Genomic DNA, 23934 nt, shown 5'->3' with positions numbered 1-23934 from the left:
TTTTTTCTTTTTTCTTTTTTCTTTTTTCTTTTTTCTTTTTTCTTTTTCTTTTTTTTTTTCCTACTATGCAAGTCTAAAGGTTGAGCACTTGCATAAAGTTTTGTTTTTATTTTTTTTCCCCAAGGCATTAGTGAAAGGCAGGGTTGAAATCCATTGTGGTCCAACAGGAAAAGAGGTTAATTAAGAAAGTATGAACTTCAGTTAGTCACGATTCTAGATGAGTGTCTGCATTTCTGTTCTGGACCTATATAGTCATAAGATTAAGCCAGCTGTAGATGAGTCTCAGTGTGTGGGGATTTTTTCAGCAAGGTATGCAACTTTTCTTTTAAGCAATACTTCAAATATCCTATTGTTATTTACATTTCAATTTTAATTTTTTTCCATAAGAAAAGCAAACCTTGTTCTATATTTTCCATGGTTTCCTGAATAAAACAAGGAACGTCTTTTTCTTGATAATTTAAGATTAAATCCAGAAGAAATATGCAGTTGCTGCTTATTTAGACTGAAATAGGCTGTAAAGTATGCTAAGGTTAGAATACATGTTAGGCCAGCCCTGAATGTATTACAGCATTTGATGGTGAGTTGTTTGTAAAGAGAAAATACTAATTCAAGAGAAATAAGTTTACAAACTTCAAGGTCAGGAGTGCAATGTTACCTAAAAAGATGTTGGGAAGAATCTACAAAACAACCTGATTTACTACTTTGATTTTCTTTTTTTTCCTTCTATATCTGTTCTTTAGCCACTATTGATGCAGATGGGCAAGGATTTTGTCAAGGTGGATTTAGTATCGACTTTACAAAGGTATGTGATTGTTACTTAGTTCCCGTTACTCAGCAGATGGTTCCAATTTAACAACCACCCTGATACAAGCAGAGACACTATGAAACTACATGTAAACCACCGTTCCTGGTCGAGCCGAGGAGAGAAAGCCAACGATAAACTCCTCGTAAACTAACAACAATCCCTTCAAACCATTCCAGTAGTGTAAACACGTTTCTCCCTACACCTTCATAACAGCTCACTTACCACTTCTAGGAGTCATGTCAAAAATAAATAATCCAGTTTTCCAGCCTCATGCTATGAAGCCCTGCTGCAGCTAGTACTCAGGTAAAATGTCTTCAGAGCCTTTTTTCTGGAAGGACTAGTGCCTGGCTAATGGTACTTGTTGAGGAAAAGTAACTCACTGCTGAAAGGAACTTGTAGACAGCATTCTTGTGAATGGAGCTTTGTTTTTCTCAGTGACTAGGAGAAATAGACTTTTTTGCCCTCTTTATTATATTTTTTTTCTATAGTATATTCTCCTTCCCTTTAATATACCTATATTTTAAATTCAGAATAACTTCTTAAATCTGCTCACAATAAAATTGTGCCTGAATCTCAGAACTAACTATAGTTCTTTTATCATCATTTTTTTTTATCTCTTAAATTGTTTAGCATTATCTGGGCCTGGTAAGACCCATTTGCGATGTGGCAATCGTTTGGGTTTTTCAAACCTTATATTGCATAATACTCCTTCGTTCTTTGCCTGAAGACACCCTTGTTTCTGCTCCACAGACTGTGTAAATATTGGCCTAGAAGTATTTATTTATTTTGCCTGTACCCTTCAGGACTACTGTGCAGACTCTAGCTCCTGTTAAAACAAATGCTGGGTTCCACTCCACCTCCCTAGCTGAGTTGGCAAGACTGGTGTCTCCAAATCTCTGACCTATTTTGTTCTGAGAGGTGAATGTGAGAGGTTTTTAGATGAAAATGAGGATAAGTGGCTTAGTTATGTAGCAAAGCCAATGGTCTGATTGAGTAAAGTACTTATGGAGCAAATTCCCAGCACTGGGATAGCTAATGTGGTTCAAGTTGCTTAAAATGGTTTGTGGACTGCATTTCTACCAGGGAATATGGAGGAGCTGAATTACATTACAGCTTTTCTGAATTAAACTTGACTAACAAGAAGTTGTAGAAAAAAGAGGGGCAGAAGATGAGTCTGGTTTTGTGTACTGGCCAAAAATCGTATTGGTTTGTAGCAATCTTTATACTCTCCCCCAAATATATTTGTTGCCTTACTTGGATATAAAGTTCTACTAAAACAAAAAGCAAAATGACGCTGATAATTTTAGATGGAAGATATAGAGAAGCAAGTCACTGAAGTGATATAGTAGTTTATCTTAGTATTCTACAGTGTATACATTTCAAATTAGGATTAATCAATCATTCCTTCAAAAAATGTGAAGGGTGGAGTGGTGGGGTCAGTGAAGCTACAACTTATTTACATGTGGTTTATTTACATGCAATGTATTTGCATGTGATTATTTGATTCCCATAAATACAGGACGTGTTCTCTTGGTCTCTAGAAATAATTAATTTGAAGATTACCTCCCCTCCCCCTTTTTACTTTTTCCCCCAAGGGAGACAGAGTCCTGCTTGGAGGACCTGGCAGTTTTTACTGGCAAGGTAAGATACATTGTTTAAGTTACAGAATAGGATGACCTCTTCAATTTTCTTAACATCTTTTCATTCATATTTTGTAAATGTGGGCTTCAGTGAGTACTTGTATGCTGGGTCTTGCAGTATTTACCTGCAGCCCTCAGTTTGGAAGATGGTTGTTACAACCAGGACAGAATTGCCAACATTTGTTGCCTTCGTTTTATAATGTAAATACCAAAATATTTAAAAGATTTTCTGTATAATGCCAGGCAACACGTAGACTTAGCATCACAAGAGACTTCTTTCTAGTTCTATGTTCAAAACTCCAAACCAAATAAAATGATTGCAATTCAGCTGCAGACAGAATACAATATACATTATGTACCTTTATTCATCTTATTGCTTTCTGGCAAAGATTCAAATTCATCTGTTAGAACTATTTATTCTCTTCTGTTACTACCGAAGATCAATCTCAGCTCTGAATAGAAGATACCAATAGCATACTTGTGAAAACTGTATTTTTACCCCACGTTCTGAGATGCTGGAAGAGTAGTTGTCCCTGTGCTGCATACACATCTGGAAATGTGAAGTCAGTGCTCTCCTGGAAAAAAATGTCTTGCAATACAATCTAATTTTAAACTCAAAGAAAGGAATGTGATGAAGTCACCATCTAGTGGCTAGTGAAATGAGAACAGGAAGAAGGCAGTAAAGCACTAGCTTGTTAAGAGCTTGTTTACTGCCATACTAAGCTCTCATTCTATGGAATTGAGACAAGAGCGGGATGACTCAGCTCTGAAATAGCACAAGCATATGCTTACTTTTACCTAACTGAGCAGTCTCATTCAAGTCCTGCCTTACGTATAGGAGTGGCCTCTATTTTCAGTGGAAACACGTCATGAGCTTTTGATTAAATATGTGCATAAATCTTTGCTGCAGTAGGATCCAGATTTCCATTTTTATCCTTTCTGGTGTTGCTGCTGTTGGCTGTTTTCTGATCAGTATTGTGGAAGAGCTGCTGCTTTATAAGCAAGTATCTCATAAATCTGTCTTGTTTACTGTATGCGTGCACATGTGTTTTAAGCTGTTTTCTGTATCTTTAGGCCAGCTCATTTCTGATCGAGTGACAGAGATTGTGGCTAAATATGACTCCAAAGTCTACAGTACAAAATATGACGACCAGTTAGCAACCAGACCTGCTAGTGCTGCTTTTGATGACAGCTACTTGGGTATGTAGCTTGAAAGGGAGGTAAATCTTGTTGTACTTAAACAATCAAACAAAACAAACACGAAAGCTCTTATGCTATTCATATTCTTTCTATTAAGTTGTAGACCACAGTATTAATTTAAATTTTGGCAGATAAGAAGAGAGCCAAAAATGCTGTAATGCCTGTATGAAAGAAGCTTAGTTACCTTGCCGTAATCTTGACTCAAAAACCAGCTGATCACAAAATAAACGGGACTATTTCTGTACGTTTTGGTGCTCTGTAATTTTGGCCTAATACAACTTATCAGGTATGATATTTACCTGGCAAGTTACTCACGTAGCTATTTATTTTAGAAAAGTAGTTGTTTCTAAATAACATATCAAAACGAAGCAAAAATGGGACAGAATCATGTTTGGAAAGAATGCTAATGAGAAGATTGCCTTTGACAAGTAGGAAGTTACCATTTAGCTTTACCTATGTCTAACTGTTCAGAAAAATATTAAGGGTGAATGTGGACATTTCCCAGGTACTCATCCTAAATAACTGCCTGACACACTTCTCGTCATAAAAGACCTGGTATACAAAGTTTGTTAAATTCACCCACTGAATTTGTCTTCTCACTCAGAAGCTGATGAGTTACAGTCTGCTTGTGTTACTGTTCATCATCTAATCTACTCAGAGGCAAAAAATTGTTTCATTATATTTCAGTGTGAAGCAAGAGACTTGTGCATCAAGACTTGTGAAAAGTTTAGAGAGGTGAAAGGCTTAAAAATGTTCCTGAAGTCATTTACTAATTTTTCTCTTAATCAGGTTATTCCGTGGCTGTTGGAGACTTCAATGGTGATGGCATAGAAGGTAAGATTGTTGTTTGAGTAAAAAATGGTAATTCACTGTGCAGGACTTTCAAGTAAGTGGTGTAGAACAAATGATAAAGTGCAAGGGAAAACGTATAAAGCAGTAGGAATGAGCTACCCTGTACAAAAGAAGGCATTCTGCTTTGGAAACTGAATGTTATATGGGTGTCTTGTTTTGTATTTCAGACTTTGTATCAGGAGTCCCAAGAGCAGCAAGAACTCTAGGCATGGTAGGAAATTGGAAGCAGTTAATTTCATAATAAATGAAAAGATTGAAGTTGTTGCTTTGCCATAATGTGTTTTTTCTCATGTGCAGGTGTCCATCTACAATGGGAAAAACATGTCCTCCATGTACAACTTCACTGGAGAGCAGGTATGTTCCTTCAGTGTGGTAGATGACAGGGAGGCTGTTTTTAATGAGAAATGATATGTTAAGAAACTATTTTGGGTACTAGATTATGTAAAATTCCCTATGTTATTAGCTTCAGTGCCAAAAAAATGTTTACATGTGTAGGAATTGTAAGTTCTGCCTGTTCTTGTTTTATGGTACTGTTCTTGTTTTATGGTACTGTTCTTGTTTTATGGTACTGTTCTTGTTTTATGGGACAGGCTCTCCAGGGGAGTGGTGGAGTCACCACCTCTGGAGTTTTTCAAGAAAAGGGTAGATATGCTACTTATGGATGTGGTTTGGTAGACACGGTGGTGATGGGCTGATGTTTGGATTAGATGATCTTGGTCTTTTCCAATCTTAATGGTTTTGTGATTCTTAGACACTTGACGCTACTTAGAAAAAAAATCTTAATTGGGTAGAGCAAATGCTGCCTATTTCGATAACTGAGAAGGAGTACTGGATCATGAAAGGCAGAATGGGGAAGGTAACTCACAAGTTGACCTTCTAACAGAGTACTGAAGACAAAAATGAGATTTTTTTTTTTTACGGTATATATAATCATCTCCCTAATATCACTTCTAAAAAGCTTTGCACAAGCATTCTTGTGTGTTTATGTCATTAGAACTCAAAAACTTGTTTTGAATTTTGTTTTCCAGATGGCTGCCTATTTTGGGTATTCAGTGGCTGCCACAGATATCAATGGGGACGAGTAAGTGGGCTCCTTTTCCCCCTTTCCACCCAATATTTCTGGAAAGATTTAAAAACAAACAAAAAATGCTTATAATATGCTTTTTTATCTTGTTTAACTTGGTTAATTGTATCTATACAATAGACTTTTTCACTAGACTTCAACATTTTGTCAAGTGTAGATTCGTTTTTTATATACTTACAAAAATGCATGTGTATTCACATGCTTTAAATGCGTTAAATTGTTTGTTATATGGCTTCCTTTGCCATAAATATTTGCCTTCTGTTGCAATTCAATGATGGGAAACTTTCATGTTAACACTGGCTTGAGTGCTGAATTATTCCTGCTAATGGATACTTGAGAGAATGAAACTGGATTTTCATGCTGTTATTAAAAGAACCTTATCCCTCTTTGGTCCAGTTACACAGATTTGTTTATTGGAGCCCCACTCTTTATGGATCGAGGTTCTGATGGGAAACTTCAAGAGGTCGGCCAAGTTTCCATTTGTCTTCAAAGAGCCTCTGGAGGGTTTCAGATCGCAAAGCTGAATGGTTTTGAGATATTTGCAAGATTTGGCAGTGCTATTGCACCCCTGGGTGATCTAGACCAGGATGGCTTTAATGGTAGGACATCATTTTTTGACCAGAATTTTAAGTTTATAGATAAAATCTAGACGACGTGAAGTTTGGATTCTGCATGCAAACATTAAGAATTCTAACCATGAGTGAATGTTGGACACTAAGGTCTAGACTCCTTTCGATGCTTGTATGCTACTCCCAAGAATGCTAACAGGAGTTACATGTATGCATCGAGCAGAGACTATACCATTTAAACTACAGCATGGATTATTTTAGTTGTTATGCTGGAAGTGTATTTCTTTCTAGGTGATAAGTACAGTAGTTATTTTGGTTAAATATCTTAGTCTCCACTGTAATTTGTTTGGACATCCTCAATACAATTTACCTGTTTCCATTGCTTAAAGCCAATCTTTCTCTCCAGAAACACAAAGATCACTGGAGAATGTTTCCAAGAGTTGGTTAAAACTGTTTCAATAGAAAAGATTTTCCTGAGAAAAGTCTAGATTTAAAAAAAGTGTGTGTGTGTGTGTGTGTGTGTGTATATATATATATACACACATATATATATATATATATTATTATTATTATTATTATTATTATTATTATTATTATTTTTAATTTAATTGAAAAGTTTACTGAAAATGTTTTGTGACAACTACAGCTAACTGCACCAAGAGCTGGGTTTCCTGAGCATAAGTGTGGACTCTGACCAAAAGTGTGGAATCCCAAGCCTTTGGCCAGTGCTTCTTGTAACTTTGACTTGGGCATGGACAACAAACAAACAGCCAACAGTTATAGTTTTGGGTCAGAGGCTTTCACGGTCCTAGGAGAACACGTTTAATAAATAAATATTTGTTTTAGCATTTTACTTAGCAATTTACATAATTAACTTAGCCATTATTGGATAAAAATCTGATTTTAGGCCGAGTATGAGCATGCTAACTTCAGAATCCTTTTGCAATGTGCCAGTTTGGTACCACATGTATGGTAGCTCGAAATACTTTATGCCATTTAATATGATCAAGTTAATACTTAAATTTTTTTAGTCAGTGGTAGTGTATAGAATTAGTGCAAGGATTCAACATCACTGCACCTATTCATGGAAGACATTGGAAAGGTTACAGCTAAGAAAAAAAAAACAACTGTTCACTTGATTAGATGATCCAGACAATGCTTTCATTCCATCATATTTCAGTCTGAAATACGTATAGGTGAGAAAATCGTAGCGAAAATCTTCCTTGTTGTAAGTGTAATTATTATGCCATTATTAGATCTACTTTATTCATTTTTTGTTCTGTTCCACTTTGGGAGTGCTAATTAAAATGCTTTTCATCACAGTATGGTTCAAGATTGAAATTTCTATTGTTTGTGTAAAGTTTGTAAAGATGAGTTTTAAAATATGAAATGGTAAGGTATTTGTTCTCTTAAGAAACATTTTCAAAATCAGGAGAAGAATGGGGACTCATTTAATTACTCTCTGTATCTTGTTAAGTATTTAAACACTTGCATGTTAAGCAAAACTTTGAACCTGCTGGGAAAACATTTACTTTAGGTCACCAGTACGCTTCTAAAGCTGCTTTTAGAGGTGTTATTTCCTGTGGAGTCTGATTAGCATTTCATTTATTACTGTTTATTGTTAACTGTTAAGTGCTCACAAACATATTAAACTAAAGAGAGAATGTAATTGCTGTAACTGAAGATTATCTGTAAAATAAATGGCCAAGCCCTGATACCAGTAGATTGGAATTCAATATTTAACATTTGTTTAGGCTGATTTCAGAGTCTTCCACAACTATTAAGATACCACACCCTTTGGAGGAACATGAGCATGTTAATGAAATGGACAAATAGTTCTACTTACTTATTTGATTTGTCTCCAGCAGTGACTGATTTTGGGTGTTAAATAAACTCAAAACTATCCCAAATCCATCTGATCCATCTGTGAGTTAGTGAAGTGCATAAGTATTTGCAGAACTGTTCCTCTTACTCTCCACACCCAAATAAAAGTTTGGTATGCTCTTGCTAACTTTTTAGGATATCCTAGCATACAATAAAAAAAAAATAAAATAATTTTTTTTTTAAAGACTTGTTACATTCTGTTCCTGTTGATATAGATTAAAATTACAAGATCAGAAATTACAGATCATCAGCATAAATATTAAAGATGTTAAAGATGATTCTTTTGTTTTACAGATATTGCAGTAGCTGCACCGTACGGTGGAGAGGACAAGAGAGGACTTGTCTATATCTACAATGGAAGAGCAACTGGTTTGAATGCAGTCCCATCTCAGATTCTTGAAGGGCAGTGGGCTGCTCGTACTATGCCACCCAGCTTTGGGTACTCACTGAAAGGAGCCACAGACGTGGACAAAAATGGATATCCAGGTCCTTGGCTCTACATGTCACTTCAGATTAATAGCAGCCCTACCTCTAACTAACAGCCTATTAAAATATATATATATAAATGTGTATTATTTCCCTTTTCTCTCCTTTTTTCTTAGACTTGATTGTTGGAGCCTTTGGTGTTGACACAGCTGTTTTGTATAGGTGTGTATTACTCTGTGCTTTTACAAAAGTAAAAGTAAATTAAGAAGGAAAGCTCACTGGCATTTGTTAGCTCCAAAACAAAGCAAGATTAGTGAAGTCTGAAATTCTGCCATTCTGTCTTCTAGACTACTGAAGATAGGAGAGGAGGAAAGGTTATACTGCTGTTTTTACTGGAGAAATTTGTAATCTTATTATTTATCTTTCTCAATGTATCTGTTGTTACGAGACAATTCAAAATTGTCTTTAAAGCTTTCTGACTGATAGTTTTCTGGATTCTAAGAAAGAGGTTGCTGTTAGCTATTACGCTGTGCAGTCCCAGTATTCCCCCCAAGACTTGGTCATTTGGGGAAAATACCAAATTTGTCTGTGTTGAAAATAGGAAGGACTTTTCCTTAACACGGTTGTCAATGTCACAACTCTGATGGAAGTAAAAGAGTAAGGAAAATCTTTATCTTTTTCCTTAATCAACTCCAAGATTATTCATTATTCTTGAACTTCCACTAATTATTTTCTCAGCGTGCATTTTGCAGTTTAGTGGGAAGGGCACTGTCTACCATGGTGCAGAATGCTGTTCAAAAGGATGTCTTCTTTTTAGGGCCAGACCAGTTATTAGAGTGAATGCTGCCCTGGAAGTTAATCCAACCATTCTAAACCCAGAAAACAAAGCCTGTTCACTGTCAGATGTAAAAGTTTCATGGTAAGTAGGATATCCCTATTTTCCTTGGAGAAGAAGCAGCTTTTCAACTTCTTATTTTCATTAACTTCAAGTTTTGAAAGGAGTCTATGATTCTATAATTCTACCCTTTTCTTCTCCAGCCTGAACAGCCCCAGGTCTCTCAGCTTTTCCTTGCAAGGGGGTTACTCCAGGCCCTTAATCACCTTTGTGGCCCTCTGTTGGATTCTCTCTAGAAGATCCCTCTCTTTCTTGAACCAGGGAGCGCAGAGCTGGACATAGTACTCTAGATGTGGCCACACCAGGGCAGAATAAAAGGAGAGGATCAGCCCCTTTGACTTGCTGGCCATGCTCCTTTTGCACCCCAAGGCTTTGCATTGCTTTCTTTGCTGTCTGTTTTATTAATAGGCTGCAATTTTTTTTCACTAGTAGAAATCACGGCTTGGGATTGAGTTAGAGTCTCACAACAGAAGACCTCTGAACTGAGAAAAACAGTGAGGAGTTTTAGAAGAAAATGAGATGGGGGAAAATGTGTGAAATTAATCCTTTCTTTTCTTCCAAAACAGCTTCAAAGTAAAATTCTGCTTAAAAGCAGATGGCAAAGGAAAACTCCCTAATTCGCTCAGTAAGTTTTATTACATTTTTTTGTTCTGCCTTCATTTAGCCTGTTTGCAGACACAGGTACTAGTTGTAACTCTTTCATTTCTGAAACAAATGATAACTATTTATAGCAGAATTTTGCCAGTTCAATAACTACAAATCTACAAGACTTTCTTCAGTAGGGTTTGGTGTTGTATTTTTCTTTTCTTTTTTTTCTGTTACCTTGTATCAGTTGAAATCAGTGTGGTTTTTAGAGTGATTGGGACTTGAAGCATGTCTCACCATTTTGTGGAATTAGTCTTGAGAAATTCTTTCTATTTTATGGAACTGATATGAAATGTTATGTAGAGGAGAGCTTTAAACAAGAACATTCAAGCACACGCTTAATTAGGCCTTAAGAATATAGACAAGACACAAAGCACGTCTCACATTTTTGTTGAAATCCTCAGATTCTGATTGATATCACTGATTTTCTGATCAGATTTTCTAGATCAGAATCAGAAAAAGATTGCTTCAAACAGCTTTTAAAGTTTTTCCTGAGATTGTATAGTATGGCAGATGGCATGCTATAGCCCGGTTGTGACTAGCAATTAGAAATGCTTTTCCTTATTTGCTGTATGACATGCATATAGGAGGTATGATTTGGGAGGATTCATAAAAATTGCTATAAATATTTTATATTTCATTATCTGTATTGAATATTTGAAGTAGCTAAGTTAGCAACACAGTTCAATTATGTACATATTATGTGCAAAGCTGCTGTACTATTTACTGGCTGGAAAAGCATTTCTCTTGCAGTTCCAAAGCACTTATGAATTTATCACTGCTCAAACAGTAATACAGGTTTTGTTTTGAAAGAATGAGCGGAGCTCGATTTTTGGGTAATCGTGGCACTTCTTATTTATTCTTAGTTACTGTACTGAGAATGATGTATTAACAGATTTTGTATTTAAATAAACAAAAGTTTTACAATTTCTAAGTATTAAATACTAATTATTATATTTATAGCGTTATATATTATTTAAAAGGTGAAATCAACTTTTAAGCTCACTTCTGATGCAGATCTGCTTTGTGTTTAATTGGATAAAACGTCCCTAATCCAAATGCTTTGTATTGGACAGATTTCCAAGTGGAGCTGCTGTTGGATAAACTGAAGCAAAAAGGAGCTATAAGGCGAGCTCTCTTTCTCCACAGCAAACAGCCTAGCCATTCCAAGAACATGACTATTACAAAGGGAGGCAAAATGAATTGTGAAGAACTTGATGCTTTTCTGAGGGTGAGCATCTATTTATGTTCTAGGAAAATCATTACCGGAGAAACTTCATGCCTAGTGGATAAGCCTAGAACTATTAAACTGGTCTATCTTTCCTGGGTTAATGTTGCTGCCAGAGGACAAAGAGGATTAGTATTTTGATTAAGATCCTGGTCACTAAATGGACTGGAAATTCAATTCAAATTCTTTAAAGCACTTCATGGACAAGTCACCTAGACATAAAATTAGTTATAATTTACAGGTAACTTGGAAGTCAATAAGAAGAGGTTGTGCTTCTACTTTGGAAGCAAGAGAAATAAAGAAAAATACAGATTTTTCAACCATAAAGTGAAAATCAGCAAATTAGAGGAGATGGAAATAGCTGAAATGTTCCATATGGTTTTTATCAGACTTTTGCTTCAGTCTCTACAAATGTGGACAGGTGTCCACAAATACAATGTCTGACCCAAGAGAAGAAACTCTGGCTGGTAAAACATTCTTAGATGGAAACTAACAATTACAATCTATATGAGAAGACTGCAAATAGAACACAAAAATGGTTGCAAACTGTCAGGAAAAGAGTTAATAATAGATTTCTGTCCAGAGAAGATAGCCTCTGAAGTAAGGTCCTGTAATGAACTCAACAGTGATTTGAAATGAATAGTATGAAAACGAATGAATCCATTGTAAATGAATATTTTCGGGAAGTTTGAAGATGAACATCTATGAGGGATTTAAGAAACATACAGGTTTTTTTTTTTGTTATAGGAAGGAGTAGAATTGTTCAGGCTCGAAGACTCCTCGTTGCTTAAGTTTTATGACTTAATCTTTCTGTATGCTCTCCTTTTACGTTTTGTTAATCATACTTGCTAAAACCAAAACTGTATATATTGAAGTATACAATGCAGGTTCTTTGAGAAGACATGTTTTAGTTGGAAAGAGCTCAGATATTGGAATGCTGTTTTGGCCTCCTAGTTCCTACTGCAAGTTGATCAATAAATAAAAATACTGCTCAGTGTTGCTGTTGGGATGGCTGTTAACTAGAAGATCTTTGGTTTTGTTTTCTTTACGCATTCTAATTGTAATTCAATTTTTTTTGTTTCCTTAGGATGAATCTGAATTTAGAGACAAATTAACTCCCATTACAATTTTTATGGAATATCGTCTTGATTACAAAACAGCTGCGGATGCAACAGGATTGCATCCTATCCTCAATCAGTTCACTCCTGCTAATATGAGCAGACAGGTACAGTTCCATGTTCTGTCGTCACAGATTTTGTAAGAATATATTTTCAGCTTTCAAAACGTATGTTCATCTTAGCGCTTATCAAAAATTATGATACAAAAACATGTATTTAGGCCTTAGCCTTTGAGTTATGCAACTTTAGATTGGACTTGCATGCTTTTTTTCTTATGTGTCTTTTTTTTCCTTCCCTCTGTGACATTTTTCTTTTTCTTTAAAGTATTTCAATCCTTAGCGCTGGATTTCTTATTCATCTGTACAGTGTAACATTTTTCTGGAGAAAAGAAGATAACAGTACTGAATCCCTTAAAGGATTGGAGTGTTTTTTCCATTCCTCACGCTGTGCTTCTTTATGTGTTTTAGCCATTTATCTTTACAGATCTCTTATGTTTCTGCTCTTTTGTATACGGTTTCTACTCTTGTTTGTAAAGAGGAAAGTTTTAACTTGATTGCAAAAACTCAAGATAAATAGATTCAAAGTAAATGAAAGAGGACCAAGTCATGTAGGTGTTAGTGCTGGAGCTGGAAAGTGTGGCAGGTTCTTTGACTAACTGGTATGTTATGCACAAATAATTAAATAAATATGCTTTTGATTTTTGCGTAGGCACACATCCTGTTGGATTGTGGTGAGGATAATATCTGCAAACCAAAGCTGGAGGTTTCAGTAAGAAGGTAATTATATGACAAAAATGCCATATGAGAAGAGAACAACACTATTTGAATTCTAACCTTGAATTCTGGACTTCAAGAGCCTTGTAATACTTCCGTTAAAATAGTCTCTTGAAATAAGTAGGACCTGTTTGTTGCTGGGAAAACCTTTTTTTCTGCTTTGTAACCAAATGTCACTAGCATGTAATACAGGGAGAGCAATGCACCCTCTCCAGTATCATTGAACACAGCCTTTTATGTCCATGTTTGCTGACCCGGATATAACGGTAGTGTTACTCGTAGCTACACTAGTGTTAGGTTATTTAATACTAGACAGGAACATGAAAATATGAACAGGCATGTTTTTCTTCAGCATGGGTGGATAAAGCTTCTTTTGTCTTTTGTTAGTATGGGCAGTATCTTTTATATATTCAAGAAAAAAAGAACAAGCTCTCTATTGCAGTTGTTGTCCTGAGGCTGAGCTTCTTCTGCTTGGTAGGCCTGAAAGCCATTCTGAATATACTACCTCTACTCATAACTGTTAACATATTTTATGCCGTTATATCTACAGTGTTTGCTCATGTATGTATGAGTATGCTCATTCATGCAAATGTTTCAGAAACCTTTTACATTAGTGCAGCTATATTTAGCTTAACTTTTGGTTGGTAACATGAAAATAATAGAAATACTTGGTTTTTGTTTTTGTTTTGTTTTTTTTAAGATATTGTATTTGTATTTGGAACAAATGTTTTAGAGAGGTGTGGCTGTATTATGTAGTTGAGCCTTCCTTCCATTAACTTTTGTTATAAATGTGTGCTTGTACTTCTGTAAAGTAGGCATGTAACTCAAATGTGCACAGGGACATAGTTGTTAATTGTTTACTCTGTTAAAAAGCAAGTGTTGGGCTACATAATTTGTTTCCATGTTGATTATTTTACCCTTGTTTTGCTTCAGTGATCAGAAGAAGATCTACATTGGTGATGACAATCCCTTAACGCTGACTGTCAATGCAGAGAATCAAGGGGAAGGAGCCTACGAAGCAGAGCTCTTTGTCATTGTTCCTCCCCAAGCAGATTTCATTGGTGTTGTTCGAAATAATGAGGTAAAATTGTGAATCTTGTTCTTCTTTGAGTAATTGTTGCTATTGAAGCCTGCAGGAGAGAGTCCATCAGTGATACTTTTTAAGATGAAGTCTTGAAGCAAAGCTCCAAAGTAATGCTCTAGGATTCTTCCAAGCCCTGTGTTTACCTGACATCTTGGCAAATGTTTCTAGTTTGAGTCTGCTGGTAGCAACAAAGGAAAGTCTGTGTCATGGGGTCTGACACACAGATTTTATCTGCTATCAGTCTTTAAACAAATGGTAGCCATTCAGATTTAATTCTATCAAAAATCTGGCAGCTCCTTTAACACCTCTTGTTGAGTAAGCCAGTGAGTATTTGTGTTATTTTGCTTTCCAATCTGTATTTTCTGCTGAGAGTTTTAACACTTCCCTGATTGCCAAAGTTTATTCACATAGGTTGTAAAGAATTACGTGGAAAAATGCTTTAGATCACTGAAATAATCAGGTCTGTCCAATGTAAGAGCACTGAATTTCCCGTGTGATAACCTTGGAAAGAGCATCTGTCTCACTTAAGTAACATTTGTCTCCTTGAATATTCAGATTTCATTGAATTTATAGTGCTTGATTATGTTACGACTGAGAAATGATGTTAAAATTAATGCAGCATATCTAGCACTCTTCTCTGGCCTGTTAAAGAGATGTCAAGTGTAAAGAATGATGTTCCTTAATCTTTTTTTATTTTACTGTAGGCTTTAGCAAGATTGTCATGTGCATTTAAAACTGAGAATCAAACTCGCATGGTGGTTTGTGACCTGGGAAATCCCATGAAAGCAGGAACTAAGGTGAGATTTGGTCCAACAGGTGTTTAGAAGTTCCAGCAGGAGGACAGCTGGGACTTTTCTTAATCATAGGTAGTGTTTGATCAGGGTGTTTACTGACAGGAGGTTCAGCTAAACATCTAGGTACCCACATTTGGTTAATTCAATGGAAATTGGTTTCAGTTTCTCAAGTAAATTGAATTAAAAGGAGCATGTGTGTTTATGAGTTTCATGATGCAACTCAAAATATGTAGTTCAGTGAACAGAGGAATTAATGCATTTTGGTCCCTTATGTCCCTCGTATCTCTAGATTTATAGAATACTAATTTTTTGGTATGTAATAAACAGCTAGCTCATAAAATACCTTTCTCTTTGTTATGGAAAATGAATATTGTCTCTGTCTAGTTTTGTCAGGTCTGAGCCAGTATTTAGACTAGCTGAAAACTCTACGCTTCAATCAAACATAGCCAAAACTGCAGGAATTCAAAAACAATTAGTGGTACCTGGCAGATGTTAAGGTATTATGACTTGAGGTCTAGTTTTCTGAGGAAATAAAGTGAAAATCAGTTTCAATTATAAATGCTTTGACAGTGTTTTCTTCCAAGAGGCATCTTGTACAGATTAACAAATGCTATTTCCGAAGTATTTCAGGGTGTAACCAACCTGAATTGCACAAGTATTGAAGCAACTGTTATGCACTGACCTTGTGAACTGTGAATTTTCATGTTAAACTTTGCCCTGCTCTTCAGACCACAGCAATTTTTGTAACACTTCCGGATACTCAGTTACGTGTAAAAATAGCTCAAGCAAGGTGGTGAGCATGATATACACCACATATTTCTGTCTTAGGGCATTGGTGGATCAATAGAGAGAGAAGTATGTTTACTTCTATAATGAACTAGACAAATTTTATTTGCCAATTCTGTACTGTGTTCTTTTTATGGGCCCCATGCTCAAGCAATTTCATTGTAGTATAATAGTACTAAGAAACTTGGTACTTTATTTTACTTCCACTAAACCATGGTGTTTTTTGTTTTTTTAAGCTATTAGCTGGCCTGCGTTTCAGTGTGCACCAGCAATCTGAAATGGATACCTCTGTAAAGTTTGACTTGCAAATACGAAGGTATGGAAATCTGTGAATGTGCATGTTGCCTGGTAGATAATGTGCTGAGTATACAGGTCGTGAACTGAGCAGTTATGGTTTCATGCTGGGATAGTTGTGTGGTCTTTGGTAGTATTTTTTAAAAATACCCTTTCTTCTATGAATTAAGCTTTTTAAAATATAGGCAAGATTGAGTGTTCGATTTGAATGTATTTTTTGCTTACAACTTTTACACAGGCCATGGCACAATTGGCTGTTTCAATATTGCTGTTTTAGTAATTTGAAGTGTTTCAAGACAAACTGTATTGTTGTGCTTGCTGTAATCTCCTGACACTACTGTAGCGTCGCAGTTTAACTTTTGTCTTTGAGTTTCTAGACCTGTTTTAAAACTAGTGTTTGATCTAATATTGGAATTTCAAATTTTATGTATTTCAAGAATGAGAGAAGTAAGCCTTCTTGAAGAGGCGACATGCGCCGTGGTCTAAACAGATGCAATATGCAGTGAACCATTTTATGTGCTGTACAGTAGCCAGTGTAAAAGAGTCTAAAAATTAAACTGAACGAAGTATTTAGCGGTTTTGTTAATCATAAGATAGGCACAGCACTTGAATATGTGACATATAAATATGAATTTATATCTACTGATAATATTCAGTATTTGGAGATGTGATCAATGGCAATCTTTATACTCAGTTTTCTGTTGCTTAACCGACAACACAAATGTGTAGTGTTTGTTTTTCTTTATAGTGGAGCAACCCCCTTTTTTTCCCCTCTTTCAATAAAGGGTTTCATTTTTTCTGATGCAGTAAATAAATAATTATCATATACATTCATTTTTCAATTACAGGAGTTAAGTAGCTTTAAGCCTGGAATTCTGTTCTAATGATACAGTGGTTGGCCATACCGGTCAAAGTTTGTGGCAGCATTAAACATCTCTTTGATCTCACATTGCTGTTTATTCAATTTTCTCTTTCTCTCTACTTTCTTTAAAACCTGAATTTTTTTCGTCAGGTTACTCTAGTCAGCATCCTGAGACGCAAGGGCATACTTGATTATTTTAGCTGACAACGGTGGTTTTTTTTTGTTTGTTTTGGTTTTTTTTTTTTTTTTTTTATACATTGTCTCTTTTAGTCTTAATGTCATTGTACAAATACTATTCCCTTCTCTTCTCTTGCTCCTAGCTTTGGAAGAACATTGCATAGTGGAAAAGTGTTAGTAGCTTGGAGATAATCTTGCTGCCAGCTATCTACCATGCCAATTCGAGGTCCATCTGGTTGTCTGCTCTTTTAGTTTAATGTATCTGCTCTTCTACAGTAGCTCAGGTGTCATGTTCTGTTCTGTTACATCCAATCACTTCAAGGCTTTTTCATTTGTATATTTGTTTTTAATACTTATTTTATTTAACAAATTCACTTTGTTTTTCTTTGCAGTTCCAACCTGTTTGACAATCTAAGTCCTGTAGCATTCTATCAGGTTGACCTTGCCATTTCAGCAGCTGTTGAAATTAGAGGGTAAGGCTTGATACTATTTTAATACTCTTTTTTTCCCCTCAAGCGAGCATTGTGTTTGTTTCTTTATAATTCAATAATCTTTTTTTTCAGGTGTCTCTGTGTTATTTTTCATGAAATCATAAGGAGCTTTTAATCATAAAGAACGTGTAATTCTCCAGCCACAATTCGGACTTGCCAATCTTAAATAATTCTGACAAATTGCAAACCTAATTGAAAAAATGGATGATTGTTATGCTTCTGTTATTTCTGGGAGGCAAGGGGTGTGCTGGAGGGAACACATCCCTCATTTTCATAGTTGCACGCTTTTCTCCAGATTGCTTTCCTCCTCCGCAAACCTCTTCTAAATTTCAAAGTCTTTCTAAAGATAAACTTGCAGTGGCTTCACCATCTTCAATATTAAGCATGGTATTAATATTATCATGACTCCATTTAACCTTAATTCTTATACTTGGTGAACATATAGTCCATAACTAAAAGCCATAAGATGCTTTTGCTTAGTTAGTTAACTCAGATTCCTGACTTGTCACATTATTTGATTTCTACTACACTCATTTTCTAATCTTATTTTGAGTATTTGGTAGAAAGGCAATGTAGTTTTTAAACATAGTGGCTGAAAAAATTGTACATGGTATTTTAGGCAAGTTGCTTTCTTTGAGATGTTCTAGAGAACTGCATTTTATGTTTCATAACCGATAATAACTAATCGTTTGCTCCACTGTTTAGCGTGTCATCTCCTGATCACATATTCCTTCCTATTGCAAACTGGCAGCCCAAGGAGAATCCAGAAACAGAAGATGATATAGGGCCTCTAGTTCAGCATATCTATGAGGTATGCAGTTACTACTAATTTCAATTACACTGTTCTGTGATAAAGGAGAATAAAGATATCTTCAGTGTAGCTTTCTGCTGAAGCAGATGATCTTCTTTTACTTTTTTCTTCTGTAGAAACAAAAACTTAATTTTACTGGGCTAGTAAGTAGTATCTGCAAGCAGGGTTTGAATGCATGCAATTACTGTAACAGAAGTGGCCAAATACAAGAGAATAATTTTTTTTAATAACTTCATTACACATCTTTTATTGTCTGTAAGATTCTTCTAGCACTTTGAAATCTAGATAAAATATTTGAAGTACTTTGAACTCAGAAAATAATTCATAGCTGTAAATTATTTAGTATTCTCATTAGTATTCCAACTGTTCTGAATCATTATTGAAAAAGTCTTGAACAATTTTAAGTATTAAAAACTTCCTTAAATGATCACAGCTTAAGTCTAGACAGTTGAATCAAACAAAACTGAGAGAGCTGTGTGAATAGGAATAGTGAAAGTTTTCGAACTTATAAGAGACCATTTATCTAAAGAAACTTAGAGGTGTATGTTATTTGTGCTCAGGGTGTCTTGGCTGAGACACGTACAGAGGCAGTGATTCATGATGACACTACAAAAACTACATTGCTTCAAGGCGGAAAAATTAATGCTAAAAAGCTTTCCTTGGAAGTTTTTTTTTCTCCATCATATTACAGAAGTAATTTCAAGTTTTGACTGCTGTGGGACTGTAGTTCAGTTACCATTTTTAGGTAAAGTTGTTGATGTTATTGCTCTAAGTTGCTGGGGGTAGCGACCTTCATGTAAGTATCATTTGTGGCTGAAATAAAAACTAACCACTGTGTGTGTGTATACTTGTGTATATATATACACACATATACATGTACTATATGTATTATATATAAACTACACGTGTTTTATATATATATATATATATATGTTTTTTTTTTTTTTACATCTGTAATGTTTATTTCCATAATCAGCTGAGAAACAATGGCCCAAGTGCTTTCAGCAAGGTGATGATGACTCTGCAGTGGCCTTACAAATACAAAAACTATACGCTGTTGTATATTGTTCAGTATGACATCGATGGTCCCATGAACTGCACTTCTGATATGGAGATCAATCCATTGAAAATTAAGGTATATGGTACTTTCCTTTTTGTTTGAGTGAAATGAAATATGTTTGTTTATTTGCAAAGACATTAAAAAGACCTGAATCAAAATACCTAACACACTGAGTTGAGTGTTCCTCTATTGTTAAGGAGCAAGACCACAGTGTTTGATTGTACTTGTTAATGTACATGGCAGGTGAAATAAAAATAAAAGGTAGATAACAGATTGCCAAACTGAACACAAATTCGTGTCAGATTTCCTTTTGCTTTTTTCTTGAAAGCCATGCTATCTGAACAAAGTCCAAAGCAACTGAAGTCTGTTGTATGTAGCTTTAAAAATATTCCAAGTAATTCAGGGCTATTCATGTTAATTTTCTAGGTTTTGTTTCTTGACAAAATTGCTTTATTTTTAATGTTAGTAGCTTTTCTGTTGCTTAGCCACTTCCAAAGATCCCACCTTGGTCAATAGGTGTGTTTTGCTGGAGAAAATAATATTGACTTAAGCCCTATTGAAACAAGTAGCTTGTAAAGAACAGAACAGGGAAGAAACTCCATTTTCCCAGGTTGGAATTAACTTATTCTACATTTTTTCAGGTCTCTGTTATGTGTCTGTGTACACACGGACAGTGATAAGGTACATCAATACAATACTAGTGCTATTTTTTTCAGAACTAAGAAATCTGAAATGACGAGGAAAAATACTTAATAGAACATGACAAAATCAGATTTCCATTGCCATCTAAGTATTTTTATGTTCATTGTGCACTTAAAAATGTTTTGAGTTGAAGAATTAAGTTATTCAAGGCTTTTTGTTAGATCTTAAAAATTTAGCAGTGGTCAAGAAATGGCATGAGTAATGCTTTGATAACAGCTATAGCGGAAAGCAAAGCTTCACTAAGACAGAAAGAGGAGTTGTATTATTTTCTTGAAGTTTTAACTGAATGTTCAAGTTGTTGATTATCTAAAGGTAAGAATTATTGTTTGGGCTTCCTTGGTTTATCCAGATTTCTGCTTCTAAAGAGGATGAAAAGAATGAAACGTTTAGCAGGGAAGATAATCGCAATCATCGTATCAGTCGGAGAGATTTAACTGCCATTGAAGGAGACGTGCAAACCTTGGTAAGCTTTTAACGTCAATGTATCCACAGTATGTTGGCTTGTAATGGAGAGATGAAAGCTCTGGTGACAAAGCATTGCTTCAGAAAACATGCTAGGGTTCATTCTGTGTTTTAAAGGATAACAGACGAAGAATCTCATTCTCTGGAGCTGTGTGATGGGTTTTGTTTGTTCTTATTTTTCCCCAATGTGTGCATTATTCCCATTGTAGCCATCCAATGATGTGTGTGGCTGTGGATTTGTTGTAAGTTTTATGCCTTCAAAAACAGAACTCTAGACATTCAGTGCCTTACTTCTGTATTGTGCTATTTCTTGAATTTAATAGGAGGAAGACATGCAATGCAGGTAAAACAGAAGCAGACGAGTGCTGTACCCATTGCCTTCGCTGCAAGGAGTAGCTTACAGTTTAGGTCAGTGAGTCAGACCACACTGAAGAGCAAAGTGTAGTTTTACTAGTTGCAGTTACTTAGACCTGAGTTTTCCTAGTGAAACAAATGTGGAGGATGGTAATGTAAATTGATCAGAAATGCCCTTCAGCCTGCAGAAATTTTTTCATACATACTGACAGAAGTTTCAGCTTTGGGATCCAAAACTGTAGAACTGGCTCGAGTAGCATTTGTCTGAATGTGAACTTACTGAACACTGTCAGTAGTCATTTAAAATTGATCTTCATTTAATGTACTTAAACAGCTAACGGTGCATTGCCTAGCAAATAGAATGAGTACCTATATAAATAATGGCGTTAACAAATATTCAAATGCTTTCATCTTTCTCATATCATTTCTATTTTCCATGCACAGGGCTGTGGAAATGCTGATTGTTTAAAGATAGTCTGCCAAGTTGGCCACCTGGAAAGGGGGAAGAGTGCAATACTGTATTTAAAATCACGACTTTGGACCCAAACTTTCATGAACGTAAGTAAATGGATACAATATGATCCCTCTTCTGAAACACAATAAGTGATTTTATATACATACACAGTACTAATTTCGTTTTTCTTATATAGAAAGAAAATCAGAATCACTCCTATTCCCTTAAATCATCTGCTTCGTTCAATGTTATAGAGTTCCCTTACAAGAACCTTTCTTTTGAAGATATTCACAATTCCACAGTGGTAAGTCATGTACATCCACCCTGAGTTGGATCTAAAAATAAATAAATAAATAATTTTGTGAATGGTACAAAAAGAATGATTGTTCAATAGCTGTATGTGGCTTCGTTTAATTCTAATTGTATCAAATATTTGATTCATACATTAATTTCATTTACACACAGTTGAGAATAATGGGAATATTTTGTGCTAAAATTAGAGTTAAAACTATTTGTAGCTTTAAAGAATTAACTGAAAAATGAGAAAAGGAAGTCATGGTGAAGAGTTCTAAGTATTCTTCTTAACAGCAATTTTGCTACAGAAATATTTGATTTTGAAAATTGTGCTTTTCTGTAGTAGCACTTACAAGTCTAAGTATTGGGCCTTGATTATATTATAATGTGTGAGACTGAAGACCATCTGTGCTTTAGAGAGGTCTAAAGAGAAAGGAGACAAGGTGCAAACAGGAAGAAAGATATGGGTCGCTCTATTTAGCTGCCAGAATAAGTTTTTGGTTGGCATTACAGTGCATTATAGTGCAAAAGAGCTGAAAAAGGACCTTGGCTTATTTTAGAGTATAGTTGCCAATGACTATTATTAACTGCTTTTTAGCTCTTAGAACTTCAGGAGTTGAATCCCTCCTGCCAAGGAATTTTAAGGGAATTTCCCCTTTTTAGGGGAAAAAAAGAAAAGCAGTGAAGAATTTTTCTCTAATTTTCAAAACATTTCCAAAACCCTGCAGTTGTGTTCTATAATGCTTGGTGATTCTCAGTACAGGTTGCCATGGTATCACGGACTGAAGGGGAAAAAAAACCTCACAAACAACTTGTGAAAATCCTATTAAATTTGGGTCACTGAAGCCTTTTTGTCACTACTCTATGGCTGCTTACTCACACTGGAGTGAAAAGTTAATTTGTGCTGGATTGAGATTATTTTAATTACAATAGAAACCAAATAAGCAGTACTTAAAATGCATGAATGAATTCACAATTCAACTGCTGTGCAAAATGTGTTTTTATTGTGTTTTTCTTTTAGGTTACTACAAATATTACATGGGGCATTCAACCACAGCCTATGCCTGTGCCAGTGTGGGTTATAATTTTAGCTGTCCTAGCAGGATTATTGCTCTTGGCTGTTCTAGTGCTCGTTATGTACAGGGTAAGTACAGTATTGTTTACTTAGGGGTTGATTTCAGTACCAGTGGTGTATTGCTTCAAATAGTAGCAGCAGCTTGCAGAAATAATTTGTTTTCCTGGTGACCTGAATGTGTTAACTTTTTTAGTTAGCCATAAAAACTTTTCTGCTTTGTCAGGGAGAAGTTCAATAATAAAAAGAGAACGTCTGTGATTGTGCTGAAATAATCAGTTTAATCTGTGTATCCAGTATTTATTGGCCTTAGAGGTCAAAAAATCAAATGGAAGTGAGTGGCAGGAAAAAAGAATCAGTAACTGATAAGATAAAATCTGTTTAAGATGCATGAAGAAAAAGGTGTGTATGTTTGAAAATAACAAGGTTCAATTTCTCTGTTTTCTGAATTACAGATGGGCTTTTTCAAACGTGTGAGACCGCCTCAAGAAGAACAAGAAAGAGAACAGCTGCAACCACACGAGAATGGGGAAGGAACATCAGAAGCTTAAGCAGAGTTTTATCTGTAAGACATTCTAAAACCTTAAAATGCCTACATCTTAGTTACAAATACAGGTTTCCCCCGTAAGGAAAAAAAAAAAACACTCATGACTGCAAGGATTATGGTGTCAGAAGATATCAGCACACACATAATGAGAGCAATATATTTAAATCCTCCTTTTTGTATTAATCACGTCCATACATGTGACTAACACGTCTGCACTGATTTGCCTGTGAAAACTGTTAAGTAAAACGTAGTGCTGTGAGTTTGTTTATTGGGATGCAGGAGACATGTTTTTAAGAGACCGACTTTATATGAACTACTACACAGACTCCTTTTATTAGGCTGAAGCTAACAGCTTCCATAGATACTTGAACGATTACATATTGTTTCAACAGTTACTTTTTTCTGTACACTACAGTTTATTTCCCACCTCTTGAAAGCTAGTTGCACAAAAATGACCACGGCTTGTTGAATTTTGTAAAACAAACAAACAAAAAAAACCAACCAACAAAAACAAAAAACAAAACAAAACAAAAAAAACCTCCTTGACTCATTAACTGTGCCGGGGATTTTC

At 35.4% G+C, this 23934-nt stretch overlaps 1 protein-coding gene across 3 annotated transcripts in view; it reads left to right on the top strand.

Moving 5' to 3' along the window:
- Nucleotides 1–23934, top strand: part of ITGAV (integrin subunit alpha V) — a 42869-nt gene that overhangs the window by 15822 nt on the left and 3113 nt on the right. For 2 of the 3 annotated variants that reach the window (XM_042874664.1, XM_042874665.1), the window contains exons 5-30: nucleotides 741–802; nucleotides 2401–2446; nucleotides 3520–3645; nucleotides 4435–4479; nucleotides 4665–4708; nucleotides 4795–4851; nucleotides 5526–5578; nucleotides 5978–6180; nucleotides 8329–8520; nucleotides 8637–8682; nucleotides 9278–9379; nucleotides 9922–9980; nucleotides 11077–11231; nucleotides 12316–12453; nucleotides 13055–13122; nucleotides 14053–14200; nucleotides 14908–15000; nucleotides 16020–16099; nucleotides 17509–17589; nucleotides 18313–18418; nucleotides 19395–19553; nucleotides 20530–20643; nucleotides 21441–21554; nucleotides 21647–21754; nucleotides 22766–22888; nucleotides 23272–23381. In XM_042874664.1, the coding sequence (XP_042730598.1) occupies nucleotides 741–802; nucleotides 2401–2446; nucleotides 3520–3645; nucleotides 4435–4479; nucleotides 4665–4708; nucleotides 4795–4851; nucleotides 5526–5578; nucleotides 5978–6180; nucleotides 8329–8520; nucleotides 8637–8682; nucleotides 9278–9379; nucleotides 9922–9980; nucleotides 11077–11231; nucleotides 12316–12453; nucleotides 13055–13122; nucleotides 14053–14200; nucleotides 14908–15000; nucleotides 16020–16099; nucleotides 17509–17589; nucleotides 18313–18418; nucleotides 19395–19553; nucleotides 20530–20643; nucleotides 21441–21554; nucleotides 21647–21754; nucleotides 22766–22888; nucleotides 23272–23367 (2618 nt within the window). In that variant the 3' untranslated portion in view covers nucleotides 23368–23381. Of the gene's footprint in view, nucleotides 1–740; nucleotides 803–2400; nucleotides 2447–3519; nucleotides 3646–4434; nucleotides 4480–4664; nucleotides 4709–4794; nucleotides 4852–5525; nucleotides 5579–5977; nucleotides 6181–8328; nucleotides 8521–8636; nucleotides 8683–9277; nucleotides 9380–9921; nucleotides 9981–11076; nucleotides 11232–12315; nucleotides 12454–13054; nucleotides 13123–14052; nucleotides 14201–14907; nucleotides 15001–16019; nucleotides 16100–17508; nucleotides 17590–18312; nucleotides 18419–19394; nucleotides 19554–20529; nucleotides 20644–21440; nucleotides 21555–21646; nucleotides 21755–22765; nucleotides 22889–23271; nucleotides 23887–23934 lie in introns of those variants that run through there. The other variant, XM_042874663.1, reaches the window with a different exon arrangement.

The sequence above is a fragment of the Lagopus leucura genome, unplaced genomic scaffold, assembly GCF_019238085.1.
Source record: "Lagopus leucura isolate 7727_CA_CO unplaced genomic scaffold, USGS_WTPT01 Super-Scaffold_100012, whole genome shotgun sequence".
Taxonomy (NCBI): Eukaryota; Metazoa; Chordata; class Aves; order Galliformes; family Phasianidae; genus Lagopus; species Lagopus leucura.
Note: the sequence above shows the minus strand (reverse complement) of the source record. Positions and strands in the feature narration are given on the sequence as shown.